Source organism: Dromaius novaehollandiae, chromosome 2 (genome assembly GCF_036370855.1).
Source record: "Dromaius novaehollandiae isolate bDroNov1 chromosome 2, bDroNov1.hap1, whole genome shotgun sequence".
Taxonomy (NCBI): domain Eukaryota; kingdom Metazoa; phylum Chordata; class Aves; order Casuariiformes; family Dromaiidae; genus Dromaius; species Dromaius novaehollandiae.
The window spans coordinates 150,882,427-150,900,962 of record NC_088099.1 but is presented as its reverse complement, the minus strand read 5'-3'; the positions used below and the strand labels follow the sequence as shown (position 1 = coordinate 150,900,962).

The window sequence follows — 18,536 nt, the reverse complement described above, 5'->3', positions numbered from 1 at the left end:
AGCCCCTGTGGTTCTCAGGATATTCTTCAATGCAAAAATGTAAAGAGAGGGATGACGAAAAGGGCTTTCTGGAACAAGTCTGTCATTTCTACACTGCTGGTTAAAAACCTCCTGCTGCCGTTGATCTCTTCCGTGCCTTGTTAATCACCTGGCCAAGCTGCAAAGTACCTGGGGAGCACTACAAGGCTAAAACAGAAGCAAGGTTACAGGTTCAACAGGAGTCAGATTTTTCCATTCCTCTTTGCCATCCAGTGAATGTGGAGTACGGGGGTTCAGATGCAGCAGACATGGGTTCACAGAGAAATTTAAATCTGAGGGCTATAGGATATGGATCATTTAAATAATTTGTTGTCTCTGGCTCCAGATTATCAAAAACAGTGCTAAAGGTGGTCATGTAAATGAAACATTGCAATTACAAAATTTGGAAAATTAAGAAAGGAAAGTAATGCTTTCTCGGTATTTTGTTTCTTTCCAGACAAATATACAACTGACTGACTTAAAAATGCTTTTTATACCCTGGAGTATTCTAATGGATACCCTTTGAGAAGAAAATGAAGAAACATTGACATTTTACACTGAATTTTCCTCTTTTTCCCTAGACACCATCTATATTGAAGCTATAATCCCCTTGCAGCAGCCTGAAAGACAATTGCTATTGAACCACAGTAAAATTCACTAGCAAAGTATAAAAGTCGGTTCCAACACAATACACTATTATGTGAAGTTCAGAAAGGATTCAGTATTAGAGAAGACTTATATTTCAAGTAGCACATCTATAAACTAGCTTGCTAAAAAAAATAAATTTTTGAAAGCTTCCTAGTGATTTTTTAATTTGTTTATTCCCCGCTGTGAACTGATGACACAGACTTCCTATCTCATGCTGTTAAAGGTAAAAAAAAAAAAAAAAAAAAAAAAAGAAGAAAGAAAAAAAAAGATTTCATGCTCTTTACCATCTGATATCTGCTTATTGAAGAGCGTTATGATGCCTACAATTAGATTTGCACGGCTGTGGGAGCAGGGAGTGAACGACAGCTAATTGCTGCAATAAGCAGCAGTGCTGGCTGCTCTGGGCCCCCCTGCTTAAAGTTAGGTGTGTGCTTAAGTGCTTCATTCAGTCAGACTCAGTAGTATAGTCTTTTCACTCCCCAAGTGTGAGAAGCAGACAGGTATGTAGAGACATGTGGTAACTCCTGCAATGTGATGAGCAGCAGAGCGTTTGCATTTCACACAGGTTTGTGGGAACAGAGCATCCAACAGATTTACATGACTGCATGCTTGCAGAACAATGTGGGCCTCAGGCCTGAAAATTAGGAGAGAAGAAGCACACTGAGAAAGAAACATCTTCCTTCATTCTCATATCACCTGCAAAAGGAAAGAAAAATGTAAGTCTCTCTGTGCATCATCCATACTGTAAGATCTAAGGTGTACAGGCTTATGAACAGTATTTAAGTAGCACTGCATAAAAAGCAGCATGAAAACAGTGACATGCATCATTATCTAGAAGAGAGGTGGGCTAGAGAGATGGGCTACACACTGGCACAATCCCTGCAGAACAGGAATGGGTCTGAAGCAGGGATGGTGTGTGGGAGCTTGGTACCTTCCGTTGGTGCCATCTGCTTGGTGGCACCAGGCTAGTGAATGCTGAGTAGGAGTCAGGGGGGTGCTGGGGTGACACTCAAGAAAATGGCCCATTTCCTTCCTGCAGACAGTGAGAACAGGCCCAGGAGGAGTCACCGAGCTCCCAGTGAAGCACAGTGTCTGAGCACCAAGCACAGGTGCCCCACCATTGCTCTTCAGGGAATAAGGCTTAACCCAGGTCTTTCTCCTCAGCTTTCCCCATATCCCAGCTCCTGCAGGTCATATCCTGCCCAGCGCAAGACACTTTGAGAGCATCACTTTCTGTGGTGGGGTAATTCTCCCTCTGCACAGAGCAGTGACCTTGCCCCATTTGGCGGTGCATCCACAGGCACCGCTAGCCTTCCCCAGTCATTCACCGTGCTGCCGCAGCTGGAAGCGTGAACAACCGGGAGCAAATGAACATGCCCTGGATCTTGAGAAATACACACCAAATATTAAAATGTGTAAATTGTTACCTCAGAGGACAAACATGTATCACTGAGGGACATTTTTGCAGAGGACAGATAGGTATTGGTGACAGTAATATCCTCTAGTTCAGTGCTGAAGCGATCAGACTCTTTGATGACATTGTAATTTAGGGCCACGCTGTAACTGGCAGGTTTCTTGTCCCGTTTCTGCTGGCAGTTGCAGAGTTTTCTGAAGGCTGCTCTGAATTTCTGGGACATGAGATTGTAAATTACAGGATTGATGGCACTATTTAAATAAATACAGATTCTACAAAATAACAGGAACCAATTTTCTTGGAAGGGACTGGAGAGAAAGGAATTTACAACAACAAGTGTTCGGTAGGGCATCCACAGAAATGCAAATAGGATTACCACCACAGCCAACATCTTGGTAACCTGGGGGAACAAAAAGATAGACAGAAAGGTAGTACTCAAAGCTGGGCAGGAATATACATGCTTACAAGCAACAGCTTTATTTTGTGCCACCTTTAGTGTAAAGGTAAACTACTGACAGACTTATCACTTTTGTGAATTTCTGATCAATGATTTATTCAGAAAGGTTTTCTATAGTAAGAAGAACAAACACCCCTGGCTCCAAATTCGTCCTAACTTTTGTTAAATGATTCTTTACAGATGACAGCCACAGAATCAGAGAATCACAGAAGAGCTGGGGTTGGAAGTCATCCCTGGAGATCGTCTGATCCAAACCCCCTGCTCAAAGCATGGTCACCTACAGCAGGTTGCCCAGGATCATGTTTAGTTGCATTTTGAGTACTTCCAAGGATGGAGACTGCACAACCTCTCTGGGAAACCTGTTCCAATGTTTGGCCACCCTCCAAATAAAATAGTTTTTTCTTATGTTTAAATGGAATTACTTGTATTTCAATTTGTGCCTATTGCCTCTTGTCCTGTCACTGGGCACCACTGAGAAGAGTCTGGCTCTGTCTTCTTTACACCCTCCCATCAAGTATTTATCCACGTTGCTAAGACCCCCTGGGTATTCTCTTCTCCAGGCTGAACAGCCCCAGCTCTCTCAGCATCTCCTCCTATGAGAGATGTGGCCCTTTGCTGGACTCACTGCAATATGTCCATGTCTCTCTTGTACTGGGGAGCCCAGCACTGGACACAGCACTCCAGATGTGACCCACCAATGCTGAGTAGAGGGGAAGGGTCACTTTCCTCGACTTGCTGACAACACTCTCCTCAGTGCAGCCCAGGATGCTGTTGACGTCTTTGCCGCAAGGCCAGATTGCTGGCTCGTGGTCTACTTTTTGTACACTGGCCCCCCCAGGTCCTTCTCTGCAAAGCTGCTCTCCAGCAGGTCAGCCCCCAGCCTGTACTGGTGCATGGGGTTATTCCTCCCTAGATGAAGGACTTTGCACTTCCCTTTGCTGAACTTCATGAGGTTCCTCTCTGCCCATCTCTCCAGCCTGTCAAGGTTCTTCTGAACAATAGTACAGCCTTCTGGGGTATCAGCCACTCCTCCCAGTAAACTAATTATTGCAGAGCTGAGAATTTGCAACTGCTTTATCTGGAAAGAGGTGTTGATTCAAGCACAAAAAAGGACAGCATTTTTCTTCCAATGACATTAGATTTCCCCTTTTTGACGAATACAGCCTGCACTGTAATTGAACCCAAAGCCTATTTAGATTATCTGCTTTAACACCTACCCTAAAACTCTTTTAGTACCTACACTAAAAGGCTTTCCAAAAGCCAAAGTTAATGCAAAAAACTTCACTTAGATTTATTTCTAATCCTAAAATCCTCAGCATTTAATTAGATCTTCATTGTTTGATGTTTACTCTGAGATGTCAGTTATAGCCTACAGAGCCAGAAAGATGAGAGATTGTCCGTAAAACTTTATTATTATAAGAACTTTCATCTGTTGTGTAAATTTGCTTTGAGAAAAAGAAAAAAAGAAAGAACCTTTGGGATGCCTGAGATAGCTGAAATGAAGTGAATACAAATAATTAAAAATTAGGGGGAAAAAATGTGAGAAGAGTTCTCTTGTAAATAGTCTAGATTTAGTATATGTACCTCCCTATGACTTTCAGACTGATTTTCCTATTTACTGCTCCTAAACCTTCTTAATAAGGGAGCACAATGTGAATGTGAATGCATCAGCTAGTTAAAAGGATAAATTTTCCTTATATCCCAGGAACTTCTAAAAGGAGCAGTCCTGGGGACATGGGTGCAAAGAGCGACACAATTCAGTGCTGAGCTGCAGCTCAGCAGTGCTGACCATTTCTGGCTGACAAAGGCTCAGGGCTCTTCATTTGCTTTCTCTCCTCCCTCCAGGTCTGGCTGGAATCAAGGTTCCACTGTGCTTCTAGAAACAGGGAAAATCTGTCTAATTGGGAACAATCATTTGCCATGGGAAATAATGCACATTTAATGGAAGAAAGTATTTATGACTCTTCAAAGAGCTTGGACTAACAGCAGGACTCAGTCCAGCTAACAGATTTGTTGCATCACCTCAAGCATTCAAAGAAAGAAAGGGTAACAGTCTACACAGGAATCCAAGTGCTTTACTGCCAGAAGCTGAGCAGGTGACTTTGCTATCATACCTGTCGATCACTGACAATTTAAATATGTCCTGAAAATGTCTTTAAAGAACAATTGCTCCAAGAGCAGGTTACAATGATGCAGCTCTAAGTGCGAATCCCATGCTGTACCTGAAGTAAATTGATTATACTGATTGTCAGGAAGCGGAGAGAAATGAGATTCACTCATTAAATATTAAGTCACATAATTAATATGGTACAGCAATGAAAAAAAAAGCTGTTACCTTTCAAGTAACTGGGTCCTATATGCCTCAAAACCAATGTAAGTAGTACACAAATGATTAACAGAACTTGTATATACTTGTGGCTTGATACGCATTTTCCTTCTGTTTAATACGGTGAGATTATTTGTGCTGTTGCCTTGTTCCCCTTCCTCAGGCTGTGATTTGATGATATGTTAGAAATGGCTCTTTGTACCATATAAAAAATACTATGGCCATATCACAAAATGCACTGATGTGAGATCAATTCAGTCTGCAAATCTGAATGTCTTCAAAAATGTATCAAGCTTTATGCCAGATAAGACATTATCTTGTCTGCAGCTCTCATGCAGACCCTGTGATTTCATAGACTTGACTTAAACTGAAGCCTATGCCTGCAGCTGAAAGAAGCAACCCCATTCTCACCTCTGGTGGTGTATTCCCACCTCCCTCCATACACTGGCCCCAGTGATAACGGTGCAGATCAGATCAGCCTGCTGGTCCAACTGAAAACTAATCAATATTTTGTAGAGCTAGTTTTCAGTTTTCAGGGGAATGATCAACTCATATCTACTCGTAGCCTGTCACAGAGTCTAAAGTCAATGAAAGAGAAGAGGCAAGAGTATGTGGCTGTGGAGGGCACCTTCTTGGTGCCTCCTTTTGGTGGTTCAGACAGTGTCAGCGGAAGCCAATGATGAGACTGCCAAAGAAATACCAAAGCTGGTATTTCTGAATGCTTGAATGTATTGGTGTGGTGGCAGTTTCCCACTGTTGTCATAGTCGTTCTTGACTTGGACCCAGCTCAGTCTCACTCAGCCGCAAAGCAGCAGCTCCTTGCTCACTGCACCGCATCTGCACACAGCCAGCAACATGGCATGCTATGTTGGTTTTTTTTCCCCCCTGAATTTATTATTAAAGATGAACACAGTTTCTAAACCTGATTTAGGCAAAAGCTGTTTTCTTACCAACAACAAAAATCTTTACTGGGATTGACGGGGCTGCATAGAAAGAGCTAAGAGAAAAGTTTGGTCCAGTGTGCTTAAATAAACTGCCATATTCATTCTCAAATCACTTAATATTAAAAGTAACTAAACATATTGGGGCAGGGAGCTAGTTATTTTATGTCAATGATGTGCTGGGAGGACAAATTTTTTGAGGCATCTGCTACCTATTCTTTCTAGCCATACGCCAAACTCCCCGAAAGCACAGGCAATGGCTTTTGCATCAGTCTGGAGAGCTTACTAGTTACTCAGGTGATGGCAAGCATACCCTGATTGCTCTTTTCTTGTGGATGTGCGTTGCATATTCTATACTCAGAGTACAAATTATTCTTAGTTAAGGAAATTGAAAACATGATTAAAAGGCTTTGTGCAAATCTATTTCAGTCCAAATTACAAGTGTACTCTGAATGATATTGAAATGCTTCAGTTTGAACATGTTGCATGTAACCACTCTTCAAGTCCAATCCTTTGGGTTCTGAGAATGTTTTTACTAACTAGATTCCCAGTATTTTAATTCTGAAATATTCTTTTTCTTCTTGCTTCAAGACCTCGTCATACTAAAGAAGTGCTTTTATAAGAGATCTTCTTTACCACAGTACTCACAATTTGGTAGTTGCTTCCTTATCCTTTGAATATTAATCTTTATTACACTGGTTGATAAAAGTCATAGTCATACTTGCTAATTTACTCTGCTACAGAATCATTCTGGTGTTTTAAATGCCCTTTCTTGGGCTTCATGGTGTTCACTGCAATGCACAAAGATTGTACATGCCAATCTGTGATTCTGTAATTCAAAAGAAGCCTTGAAGATTGCATGATGAGGACAACTAAGTAAATACACACACACACACGCAAACATACACATGCACACATAAGGTTTTGATATAACAGCTCTGTGAACGGAATCAAGCAATGGGATTGAAGGTTTCACATAAGCCACCCTCCATCACAAGCCAGTTAGCTCATGGAATAAGTACTCTTAGAAAATTTTTCTTCTGTGAAAGGCAAATCCTTTTTCTATCTTTAAGTTATAAGTTCTCTCTTTCATCCTCTTTCATCCTCTTCTTCCTTCCTGCAATGGCACACTCTTCAAGACATTTTCTCATTTCTGTTTTCTGAGCTAAACAAACAATTCAAGTCTTCAGAGGAAAAAAAAAAATTTACAAGATGCTGAGAGATCCTAGTACCTGTGCTACTAGACAGAAAACCCCTTTAGAAAAATAAAGATAAAACACCCACAGTAAAAGAAAAAAAAAAAAAACATAGTTTTTCTCCCTTGTAGTATGTGCTGTAAAGAAACATATCTAGATTTGTTGGTTGGTGTTACTTGCTAGTGAACTTTTGTTTTCTTGTGAAATCTGCTCTGATGTTCTTTGAAAAATACTTTTTCTACTCATGAAATGTAGCTTTTCTCTCCCTCTTGTCTTTTTAATTAAAGACATGAGAATAGACTGCCTGAAATGGTTGGTGTCTATGAATTTTAGGTAAGAAAAAGGGATAACTTCAGCACTGACCTTGAACTTGTACATCACAGGTATACATCTGTTCTGAATCCATTGTCCTAAATAACAGCCATAATAAAATGACAAAACAAATAGACAAATCTTTCAAAGTTCAGAAAAGAACCCTTATTTTTTATTTGTGGAAGCAAAGACTGCAAGTAAGTGGAATTGTGGTGGTGGTGCCATACATGAAAAACAAAAGAAAAAGACATGCTGAGATTTATTTTATTTATTATCATACATATGACTGTTTTCAAACAAATGCATTGAAAGAAGCTTTGAGGTTTTTGTCTTCTGCTCTTCAACACTTGTTCTTAATTCAGTGTTATACCATTAAATGTATTTGCAAGTATAAATAAATCTCAGTAGCTGGTCTGCCTCCTCTAATGTGCACCCAGCATTTACAAGGAAACTTTCATTCTTGACGATATTTTGATATATTTCCACAATTCAGACTCCAGCATTCTCTCGAACACTTGCCGTGAGAGAGGTGCTTGGAGCCCGTGGGTTTGCTGCAAATACTCTGCTCATACAATGCCAAGATCTATTTATTTCACCTGGCCTTTGGAGTGAGTTAAGTAGAATGAATGTACATGCTGATGCAAAGATTACAAAGGGGAAGGTTATGAACAATAACTAAGGAATTATTAGCTCGAGTTTCAGGCATGCATAATGTTGGAGCTGTAATATGTGTGTGAATATAAATATAAGTTGAATACGAACTGCTGCTTGAAAGAGGCAATGAGCTGATTGTATTGAATTTGGTTTCTCTGCAATTTTCAGTAATGGACAATCTGGCCAAAGCCTAGGCACAAACACTTGTATTTTTTCCAGATTGAATTATTCACACACATTACTATTTATGCACTATAAATGCCTATAACTGCAGTTAATGAGTTTGCTCCATTGCTACTCATTTTGATTAGGATACAGTCAATGAATGAGTTTTCTGAAAGATTTAAGAGTGTGGATGGTTTGCAAGTACCAATAACAGGCCATTTTAGAGCTGCAAAGGCAGAAATTGCGAGGTTAAAGCAATCTTTCGCAGGCCTGAAAAATAAGAGGTCTAACTATTGCAGCTGCATTTGCAACGGTAATCAGAAAAATGTGAATTAAAGCGGCAGAAGAACAGCTGCATAATAGACTAAAAAGCCAAATGTCTTTAGCCTATCAGTGAATATATCAATTTATTCCTGCTCATCTTTCCTTCTGAGTAAAGATTTCTGTATGACATATCTAACCATGAACTTAATCTGTATCCAAAGGTGACCAGGTGAGCTGGGTTATGTTATTGCTTGAAGAGAGGTTTGAGGGAGCTAGGCCACACTGAAATGCACACTCCAGCGTTATAGCGCAGCAGCAGCACAGCAGCAGCACAGTAAACTGCACATCACAATTCCTACGATGGAGTCAGAAATGTTGCAAGCACATGTCTCGAAGCGTGATCCACGTGCGCACGCTTCAAATGCGTTCATTGTTTTGTCAATGGTATTCATTTTCAAGGGCTGATTTTGTAGTGTAATGTTTTATCCCAGCTCAGATACCATCTGTCTGTGCCACTTTAATGTTATGTCAGATCAAGTTTCACTTGCTCTTCCACAGGTGTCATGAAGCCAGCATGAAAAGACAGACTCTGTAACATGCACCCAGGCTAATTTAGCAAAAGGCAGTGCTGTGTCCATGCCTTATCTGGACTAAATTTATACTCCTTAGTATCTAATAGTAGCAGAACTGGTGTCAATGACTGGGGATTATATCCTGAACCACTAAGAAGACAGGAACAGGGAGTATTTTACCCTGATGAATCAAAGAGTTGTTTCTAGACCTATAAAGATCTTTGTATAGACGTCTATAGATTACACATAAAAGTCTGGGAAATGGGCAGTGGAGGAATCTGTGTAACATCTGGATGACTTCATGAAAAAGAAGAGTCATGAACACTTGAAAGCTGCTCGAGGAAGGATGCTCTCTGAGAAAAGTACTTTTAGATATAGACAACGTAGGGAGAATTGCCTGTATAGAGAAAGTGTTTGCACTAGATCAGCTGAGAATATTTGATCCTGGTGTAAGAAGATGACATGTGGCTTGCTTTCCTTTCAAAATATCTTAGCAATGCTTTGAATGGTTTGCCTTTACCTTAGCATATCTTCTGTTGAGGTACCAGGCTACTGGCTAAGGATCAAATAGCATGTTACATCTTAAACTAATCCAACAGCTCAGCATCACTGTAAGAATTTCATTTCTCTGCCTCCTTTGTTCCCAGACACCCATTTTCCTTTCCATTTTATTCTGGATTTAGTATTCATCAAACCCTGTGCAGAGCCAATTTAATTCACTGAAACAGCAGGCAACTTATTTGGAGAAAAAAAGTGGAAGTTTTCTATGGAGTTAGTGAGAGCTGAGACCTGACACATTCCAAAGCCAGCACAAAATGGGGACAGACTTTCATGGCCAAGAAGGGAGGAGCAGGAGGAGGGAAAGGAAGAATGGGGATGGAAGCAGAAGGAACAAGATCTCTCCCTTTTGGCATCAGCAAGCTGTTAGTTTGGCTCAACTAGTACTGAAATTACAACAAAGTGTTGGAGGCAGATTCTTCAGATCCAAAGTCCTGAGGGATTTGAGACGAAGACCCTTCTTGGTTTGTAAGACAGGCTTTGGAGCAGTGGAACAGCCAATATTGGAACAGCCGATAGTTACCCATAAAAATATACAAACATCCATACTAGATCAGATCAAAGGTCGGTCAGGCCCAGTATCCTGTCTCAATGTCCATACACAGGTGCCTAGGCCTTAATACTTGCCTTAATACTCTTGCAAACTTTTTGCCTTTCCAATTGCTCAGGAGGGACAAAGTAACTGAAAAAGAGATGCTGGACAGAAGTTGACTATTCATATCACTATAAACTGTTACTCGTAAGTATCTAGGCCAGTTTTCTTCAAACTTGGGAAAAAGATTCTTCAGGGAAGTGAGGGTAGTAGCTATTCCTAAAGCATTCTTGTAATCGTGAATGTTTCCAAAGTAAAAACCGATGTCTCTTTTAAACCAGCTCCTGTCTTGCCTTCCACCGCTGTGCAATTCCCACTGACCCTTGTGCCATACTCTCTTCACTATATTTCAAAGCCTTTTAAATGGAAAAATACACCAATAACATCTGCAATCTCTTTGCTTCTTAAGAAATGAGATTTCGTAGAGGACAAGCGAAATGTTTGTAGAAGCCCCATTATAAAATACAGTCCTAATAGGAAGCAAAGAGAGAAAAGCTTCACTCTGGTGTTATGCTGGTTGTGATGTTGAAATCTCAATCACATTTTTTTCTCTGAAATCTTGAGCAGTTTTGTCTATACTGACAGGCTGTGACATCTCATTAGACACCTACTTAAAGGAAGAGTGCCACTAAAACATTGGCCTTGTTGAAATCAGTTGCTGATCTCTTACTGATTGAAGGGATTGAGATGTTATACTTCCTCTTGGCTGTAAAATGTCTTAAAATATCTGCCTTCAAGCTTTGTTGCTACTATATGCAGCAGTTACCTTAGTCTCATGGCAACAATTGCAATTTCCTAAATGCTTCAGGAGGGCTTGGATTTCCTCGCAGTTTCAAAAGATGTGTTTAATGGGACTGTCTCAGATTCATAGTCTGTGTTTTATGGCAAGTGAGAAGAAATCAATTTCAATTAACTTCCTTGGGAGTAGTGATTATCTGTACAAATGACCATACAGTAGTGAAACAAATCTGAATATAGATTTTGCACTGAAGTCCCTTCTTGCACTCCGAATAAAGTAAATGGGTCTTTGAACTGCCTGTCCTTAAGAGATAATGTTTGCCAAGACACTGTCTTCTACTCTTATTGATCTTTCCTCTGGTAAGCTTTGAAGTTTCAGCTACTATGAACTGGGTTTGACTGCTGTGTGTTGGAAAACTTTGCTTTCTCACCCACCCTGCAGTTGAACTTCATTACAAGGAAATATGTACACCAGGGCTATTTCATTCTGTTTTCTCAGGTTCAAATTGTGCAAAGCATGTAACTTAGCAAAAATATTCTATAATTTCTCTGTGGTCAACGACCTCCCACCTTTCTCTTAGTGACCCTTTTATTTTTCTCCTAATCTGCTCTTGCAGAAAACTACATAAACTGTAGTCCATAAAGTCACTGTTTCTTTATCACTGAAACCTCTTACAGGTAGTCAAGTGCCTTTCCACAGTATTGTTCAATTATATATGAAGTCCAGTCTAGCAAGATTATTTCTTTTGCAAAGCACGGCTGAAACCCCATTCAATGCAGACATCACCAGTGCCATCAGACATAATAGGTGTTCTTTAAGGTTTTTCTTCAAGAGACAAATGAAGCACATGCTTGAAAGTTAACCAGCATGTTTTGGTACCTAAAACAAGCTTAATACTAGTTTATGGCTCACGGCAATGAAGCCCAATGCCATGTAGCCTTGAGCACAAGCTGATTCCTCTCAGAAGGTGGAGCATATCAATATTGCACCTTCTTCTGGCAGAGATCTTCACTAAGGAGACAATCAAGTCTTACCTGCTAACTTTAGTGGCTGATCAAAAGCCCTGAAAAGGAAATAAATGACTCTTATTGCTTTTCATAACAAGTGGATCAGTTTAATTTTTTTTCTGACAGTGCCAATGCATCTCAGAAACGGAATGAAGTGGTTTCTGTTCCTTCTGGTACATAAGCCCGATGGAAAATGAAGTGAACTGGAAATGGACTCTGATGCAACTTGCCTGACTACCACATAGTGCTAGTTTTCTTTCTGAAAAATTTTAAAATACATTTATCAGACCCTTCTATTTAGTATAGTTCCGTAAAACAGAATAAATAATCCATGGTCATGGGATTGTTTTAGCTTTCCACAAGCAAAATGAAGAATAGAGTTTAACACATCCTATTGTTACGTATCAGTACTTAATTTCTCAGTAGAACTCTTGCTTGCAATGTAAATAACTCGTAATCTAAGTAACTGCCCAAAATCAGCAGAAACAGATGCTATTTAGTGAACTAAAAATGTATTGGAAATTGAGATACTTTCCCTCTCCTTCGAGATTTTAAAGGAAGGGCTGAACTTTTTATGTCTTTTTTTGCGCATCTTCCCCGTTCAGTTTTGTCTTGCAGTGCTTTGGGGGACCCTGAATAGCAGCTTGATGGCTTTTTCCAACAGTACTTGTCCACCAGCACTTGTTGATATGGGGCTATTGTTCCTTTAGTAAATAGATTTTGTTCCTGTTAGTTTTGCAGACATTAGAGTGAGATAAATATTTCCTTGAACTAACATAGTTCAGTGACTTTTAAATCATGTGGGTGGGAGGATGAAGACAGGGAATAGAATGAGTAAGCAGAGGACCACTTTCTACCTGGAATAACTGATTATCCTTCACTGGTGATGTAATATCATCTCATTCTGTGCTCATCCCTAGAGCACTCACAGGAAAAATATGTCAAACTAGGCTTGACTGACTACTCTAAAAAATATTTCAGGCCTCACTTCTAAATCATAAAATAATCTAAATCACTGTTCTCTTCTGGAAACAGAACAAAAGTCCTTAACCTCTTTTCTCCCCCCTTTATAACTGGCATTAAATCTGTTTGTCAGAGACTGAAAATACCTGTTCTAAGGAAAGTGAGCTTAGTCCATCTATGCTGCTTCTGCAACAGCGATCTCCCTCCCTCCTTTTTGTCTCACTGCCAAGCTGCCATATGCCTCCCTTGCCTCAGTTCAAGCAGCTGCCTTCCACAGCTGTGGGGAAATGGTTATTTTACGCTGTATTTGCTTCCTCCCTGAGCATAGAGCTATTCTAGATGTCATGTCAGGGTTGCTGCTCCCTTGCCTTGCTCTCTCCATTGGTGTCAGGCTTGAGATATTGAATCCAAGATGTTTTCCAGATTGGTCTTCACTTTTTCAGTCAATCAACTTCTAGTTCTGGGCTTACTCCTCATACCAAGGACCTAGGTGCTGTATTGCCATTTTTTCAAAAAAATAATTGAAATTGCATTCTTATAACATGTGAGTGACCATACGTAGAAGTCTGAGCCCAATTCTTGGAAGCTGACATAGAAAGACAGAGTTGACAATACACACTGTATGCTAATATTATAATATATGGTAAAAACTTTCTAAAAAATAGGAGTCATGAGTTCTATTGTGAGTTAGAAACAGCTTCAGAAAGTGCTCCTGAAATAAAACACAGTGACTGTATGATAAGTTAGAGGACAAAACCCTATCTTATCCTGGTAATAGCAAGTTTTAACCAGTTTTAACAAAGGGAGATTTTCAAAATGTTGATAGGGTAATGGGAAGTCCCAAGGTGATTAAAGGAAATGGTATGATCTGTCGGTCTGGGTCAAGCTAAATCCAGATTAGTGAAGCAATCCAGGTCAGACTGCATGGGTAAATCAATTCACATGCTCTGCCATGCTGGAGTAATCACAGTCAAAAATGGCTATGAAATACCTTGGGTTAAACCCATATCAGTATTCAGGAATCCTATCTAACTTACTGCTTTATTCTGGTATAAATGTGAGCTCATAATAAGTCAATTATAATAATAATTAACTCATAATAACTCAATGGAGCATGCAATAATTTCATTTTGTAGAAACATTCTTGGATAAGAATGAGAACTGCCACAGAAGTAGGAACTATAGACCACACTTTTTGTCACTTTTTCTGCAGCTCACATGCTGGAAATCATATGCAATTGTTACTTTAGTGAAAGCACCATGTTGAGAAGGCATATATATGTGTGTATATACATACATACATATATATATATCTCTTTAAATGAGAGTAGAATTCACTGTGGGGCCAAAATATGCTCTCAGTTATACCTGTATTAAGTCTTTCCTAAAACAGTGGGAAATTCGTGTCTTCGTGGCTGTTGAGACTCTAGACTCTTTGAATATGGACTTTGTTTTCCCATTTTACACCACTTGGTATATTTTGAATGCTGCTATTTTATAAATAATATTACTAATAATGTCACACTATCCTTGCTTTGCTTCCTCCATTGTATTATATGCACGTGCTAGCTTTACTGATAATGAAGCTACATTAATCCATGAAGTTACTTACACTTTTAGAAGAAATCTTGCTATCTTTATAAGACACAAAAGACATCGTATAATAATCCTCTTAGGTTTTCATAATAGAATACTATCTATTGTCTGCAATGCTCAAATACTTAAAAGATTTTTCTGTTTTTCAAATGAGCACATATAATGCACTAAGTACATATAATTAAGCATGTATACTAAAGTAATGATGACAACTTGAAAAGTAGTTTATTTTATTTTTCTACTAATTAATAGACAAAAAAATTAAGCACTTCTAATCCAAATATTTACCTATAAGTGGAGACATAATTAAATAAAAACTAGCTCAGATGTTTCAGTTTGTAGGTTTCTAGGCAAACCTACAAACCTCTAGTGCTCTGAATGTTTGGTATTATAGCATGCAGGTCAGTCAACTTTTGAGGTCAATGGCTCATGCTAAGGGAAAAAGTCCCTTTCATTAAACGGTAGCAATCTACATAAAGAAATAAGATAATAAAGCTCAATCCCTCACCCAGGTTGCACTCAGCTTATCCGAAGAGGTGAGCCCCTCAGCGTTGCCACCTGACGCATCCTTTGTGCCAAGGCAGCCCTCCGAAGCTGGTCACCCCAGCAGCTGAGGGGGTGTCAGCCCCGTGGCGTGGTGCGCAGCAGCGGGGCCCCACACTCACACCAACACAGCCCCAGCCTCTTCCCAAGGGGCGATGGCAGAATGATGCACCCTGCATTTCCCAGGACTGGACCCAACAGTGCTAACCGCTCCGTGCTGTCTGAGTGCAAGGTAGTATGCTTTATTGTGAATAGCTATAAAGTATTTACTCCATTAACTGTATTCTAGTGATAGAATTACACATTGCAGCACATATAAGTAAAAATATAAAGAAGCCAGTCAAATCTATGCCTCAGTTTTGAGCCATCAATACATAAAAATATTTCCTGAAAGAAAGAGTAACAAGGATGCTTAACATTTATAGAGCATTTTTATATACAGACTTGCTTAAGTAGACTTTTCACTGTTTCATAGCAAGTAAAAACTTCACTTTGTTCATGCAGTGACACAGTGCCTTAGCACTCAAAATCTGTTAAACCTCAAGTCTGCTAAACTCCCAGGCAATTTCCTTCTCCTCAGATCTCAAAACTAAATCAAGAGTCACTTTGTATATTTGACAGCATTACTGACAGGCTGTAATATGAGGAAAGTACAGTCAAACGTGTGTTTCATTCCTTATGGACACTTCCTAATTGCTTTTTGACATAGGAAATTAAATATCATCTGCCCCAGTTCTAGCAGGAGGCAATAATGTATAGACAAGAAAAAAAAGTATTCATAAATATATATGTATATGTATCATATTATTTTGGCTTGACAGCATAATAAAAAGGGATAATATGTTTTGCCCCTTTCCAAATGTCTAAGCTAGTGATCTCAAAAACAAGCGGGTTTTATGTTTCAGAAAGCCATTTCAAATTCAGTTGCCTACCTGCCTTCTAGAAGCAATAGTGCTATTGAAACTTCTGTTAGTCATCTTGGAATTCACAGCCTTGTTTTGGGGAGCCAAGTCATTCCTCCACGTCTTAGAGTTTTCTTTCGGATCCGAAGGGATAGGGTTCAGGAACAGTATTCTAGCAATCAGCCCATAGAGGACAGTTGCCAGTACCATTGGCACAACATAAAATATACCGAAATCCATCATATAGATAGGAGAATAATAGCTCCTGGACACCTTGTAGCCACAGGACACAACAGTAGTGTCTTTGTAGACTACTGTATTGAGGTCTAGCAGGAAAAACCAGAGCATACAGTATATGGAGGTGAAAGCCCAGACAAAAATAATGATCTTTTTGGCTCTCGAAAAAGTGCATAGGAATTGAGCTTTGATTGGGTGACAGATGGCTATGTATCTCTCGATGGTGAAGGCAGTGATGGAAAAAGAAGAAGCATTGATCCCTAGGTACTGGAGATAAGTAATACAGAGACATCCCACATAGCCATACACCCAGGATCCATACAGGCTTTCTGTGATATTGGGCAGTCCTGCAGCCACCAGCACCATGAGATCTGCCACAGCCAAACTCACCAGATAGCAGTTAGTGGGAGTTCGCATGTGTTTGGTTCTGAGGACCACCAAAACCACCATGATGTTGCCCACGATGCCCAGTCCACAGATGACAAGGACCAGGAGAATGGTAACCACTTGGTATTCGGCTGTGACAATCTCTTGGCTCGTTACCAGCAGTCCGGTTTGGTTTTGCTCGTCCCCCGTGCCATTCTCCATGTTCACCAGCCGGGTGGTGCTTCTGCCAGGCGCTCGGTCTCAGCACGTGCTCCCCATGGCTCCCTGCAAACCGCTGCGCGGAGCAGAGCGTGGATGGCGCGTAGCCCTGCGGCACATTCGCCATAGAGTCACAGTCCCATTGCCGCCTTGTCTTCCACTCACCCTACAGCACCCGGACTGTCCGTCTCTGTAACGTCAGTTACCAGACAGGTAGATCCTCCTCAGACTCCATTTCATTTGCACAGGTTAAAAAGCTGGTTTTCCACAGCTGGCTTGAGGCATTCATGAAAACGCAGCATGTGGCGATGGGTGCTTCCCCTCTGCAGAGGAGGAGGAGGCGGGAGGGAAGGCAGAGCCCCTGCTGCACCGCCAGCTGGCTCAAGCTCTGCACGGGACTGTGCTGCTCCGGTCCTGGCAGACTTCAGCATCGCCGCTTTCCAGGAGGAGCCGCAAGGCGCCGAGGGTGGAGACAGCGGGGGAGGTGAAAGGAGAGCGCTTCGCAAAGCCCCTCAGGTTTTCCACTTCACGCTGCTCTCCCCCTCTGCTCTCAGATGGCCATCTCACTTACTGAGCACACCGATCTCCATCCACGCTGACAAACAAAGGGGAGATCAACTGGCAACAAAAATACACGGATTTCTAAACTTCCGATTTCCCCTGTGTCCCTGTCCCTGTGGAAGCGGTGGTAATTTACACTGGCCTCAGGCTCTGTGGGGAGCTGGATGTGCCCGTTCACAGCTTACAGAAAGAAAAGCACCACAGCTCTTGAAATCAGCAGAAAACTTTAGTTTACACATTACTTTACAGACAAAATTCACTTTACAACTCCTCTGCTACTAATGCTGTCATCACTCCTCAGCCCTTCCAGCTCTTTTCTGGATCATAACACAGCAACAACAAAACTATCGGAGCACAGAAATGAGATCAGTTACGCACACACACGGAGTTTGCTAATCCACTGCAGCTCTCTCAGCGAGAACTCTCCTCCGGCTGAATAAACTCCTCCTTGCTCAGTCAGGTTGTGTAAAGCCACAGAAGAATAAATAACCAGTAGAAATAATTGCTTGCAGTTGCGCTGATGAAAAAGCTACACGTGCAGTAGCTACACAAGAACTGCTAACACATTTCCTAGCCAAACAGCACCTGGAAGTGTGCGCAGAGCCTTTCTTTTGAACCTGCTGTGAATCTTAATGTCTCACAGAAAGAAACAGCAGGAAAACACGCTCCAGTGCTCTGTTGAAGTGCCCTTGCCAGCCCCCCATCAGTGTTTCAACTCATTGTTTCTGCTTATAGGGTTGTATTAAAAGGCAGAAGATTAAACCTGTCTTAAAGTCCCTCTTTTCCATTTTGTGTAATCGTTTTTGCTGTTTCCTCGGGATTGCAAGGGTTATTCCAAAAATAGCACGTTGCACAACTGACTGGGGAAAGGCAACTTGGGTTTCAAACAGATTTTAGTGTTAAGAGACAAGGATTAGGACAGGCACATGTTGTAATGTTTGTAAAACTAGAATGTTAAATAGACTAAAGGTGACGACAAAAAGGGAATACCGACTGAATTAGAGTTAGAAATTAGACTCGAGCCATTTCAGAGGTTTGAAGCCATTTGGTTAAGTTTTCCAGTCATTTTCTGCCAGTTTGTGCTTCCTTTTTGACCAGAAGCTAGTACTTAAGCTTTTCATCTGTTAACTCCAAAGCACTTTGCCAAGTAGAGCAAGTACCATTTTTCCTATTTAACAGATGAAGAAACAGGGATGAAGTGAATCAGAGTCATTGCCAGTGACCTAACAGATGATCAGTCGCAGGGTGTGGAAAATTCAGGTTGCTGGTTACCAGTAATCAGCAGC

The 18,536-nt window shown here is 40.7% G+C and overlaps 1 protein-coding gene across 2 annotated transcripts; it reads right to left on the bottom strand.

Annotated features, from left to right (window-relative positions):
- Positions 1–1,103: 1,103 nt before the first annotated feature.
- Positions 1,104–17,596, bottom strand: TRHR (thyrotropin releasing hormone receptor). Of its 2 annotated transcripts, XM_026099713.2 has the most exons (3): positions 15,898–17,596; positions 2,094–2,480; positions 1,104–1,362 (listed from the first exon to the last, which is right to left on the bottom strand). In XM_026099713.2, the coding sequence occupies exons 1-3, from the start codon at positions 16,690–16,692 to the stop codon at positions 1,354–1,356; spliced, it is 1,191 nt and encodes a 396-aa protein (XP_025955498.1). In that variant the 5' UTR covers positions 16,693–17,596; the 3' UTR covers positions 1,104–1,353. The 2 variants fall into 2 exon arrangements, with proteins under 2 accessions (XP_025955498.1, XP_025955497.1); XM_026099712.2 differs by lacking the exon at positions 1,104–1,362 and having other exon boundaries at positions 1,376–2,480.
- Between the last annotated feature and the right edge of the window lie 940 nt (positions 17,597–18,536).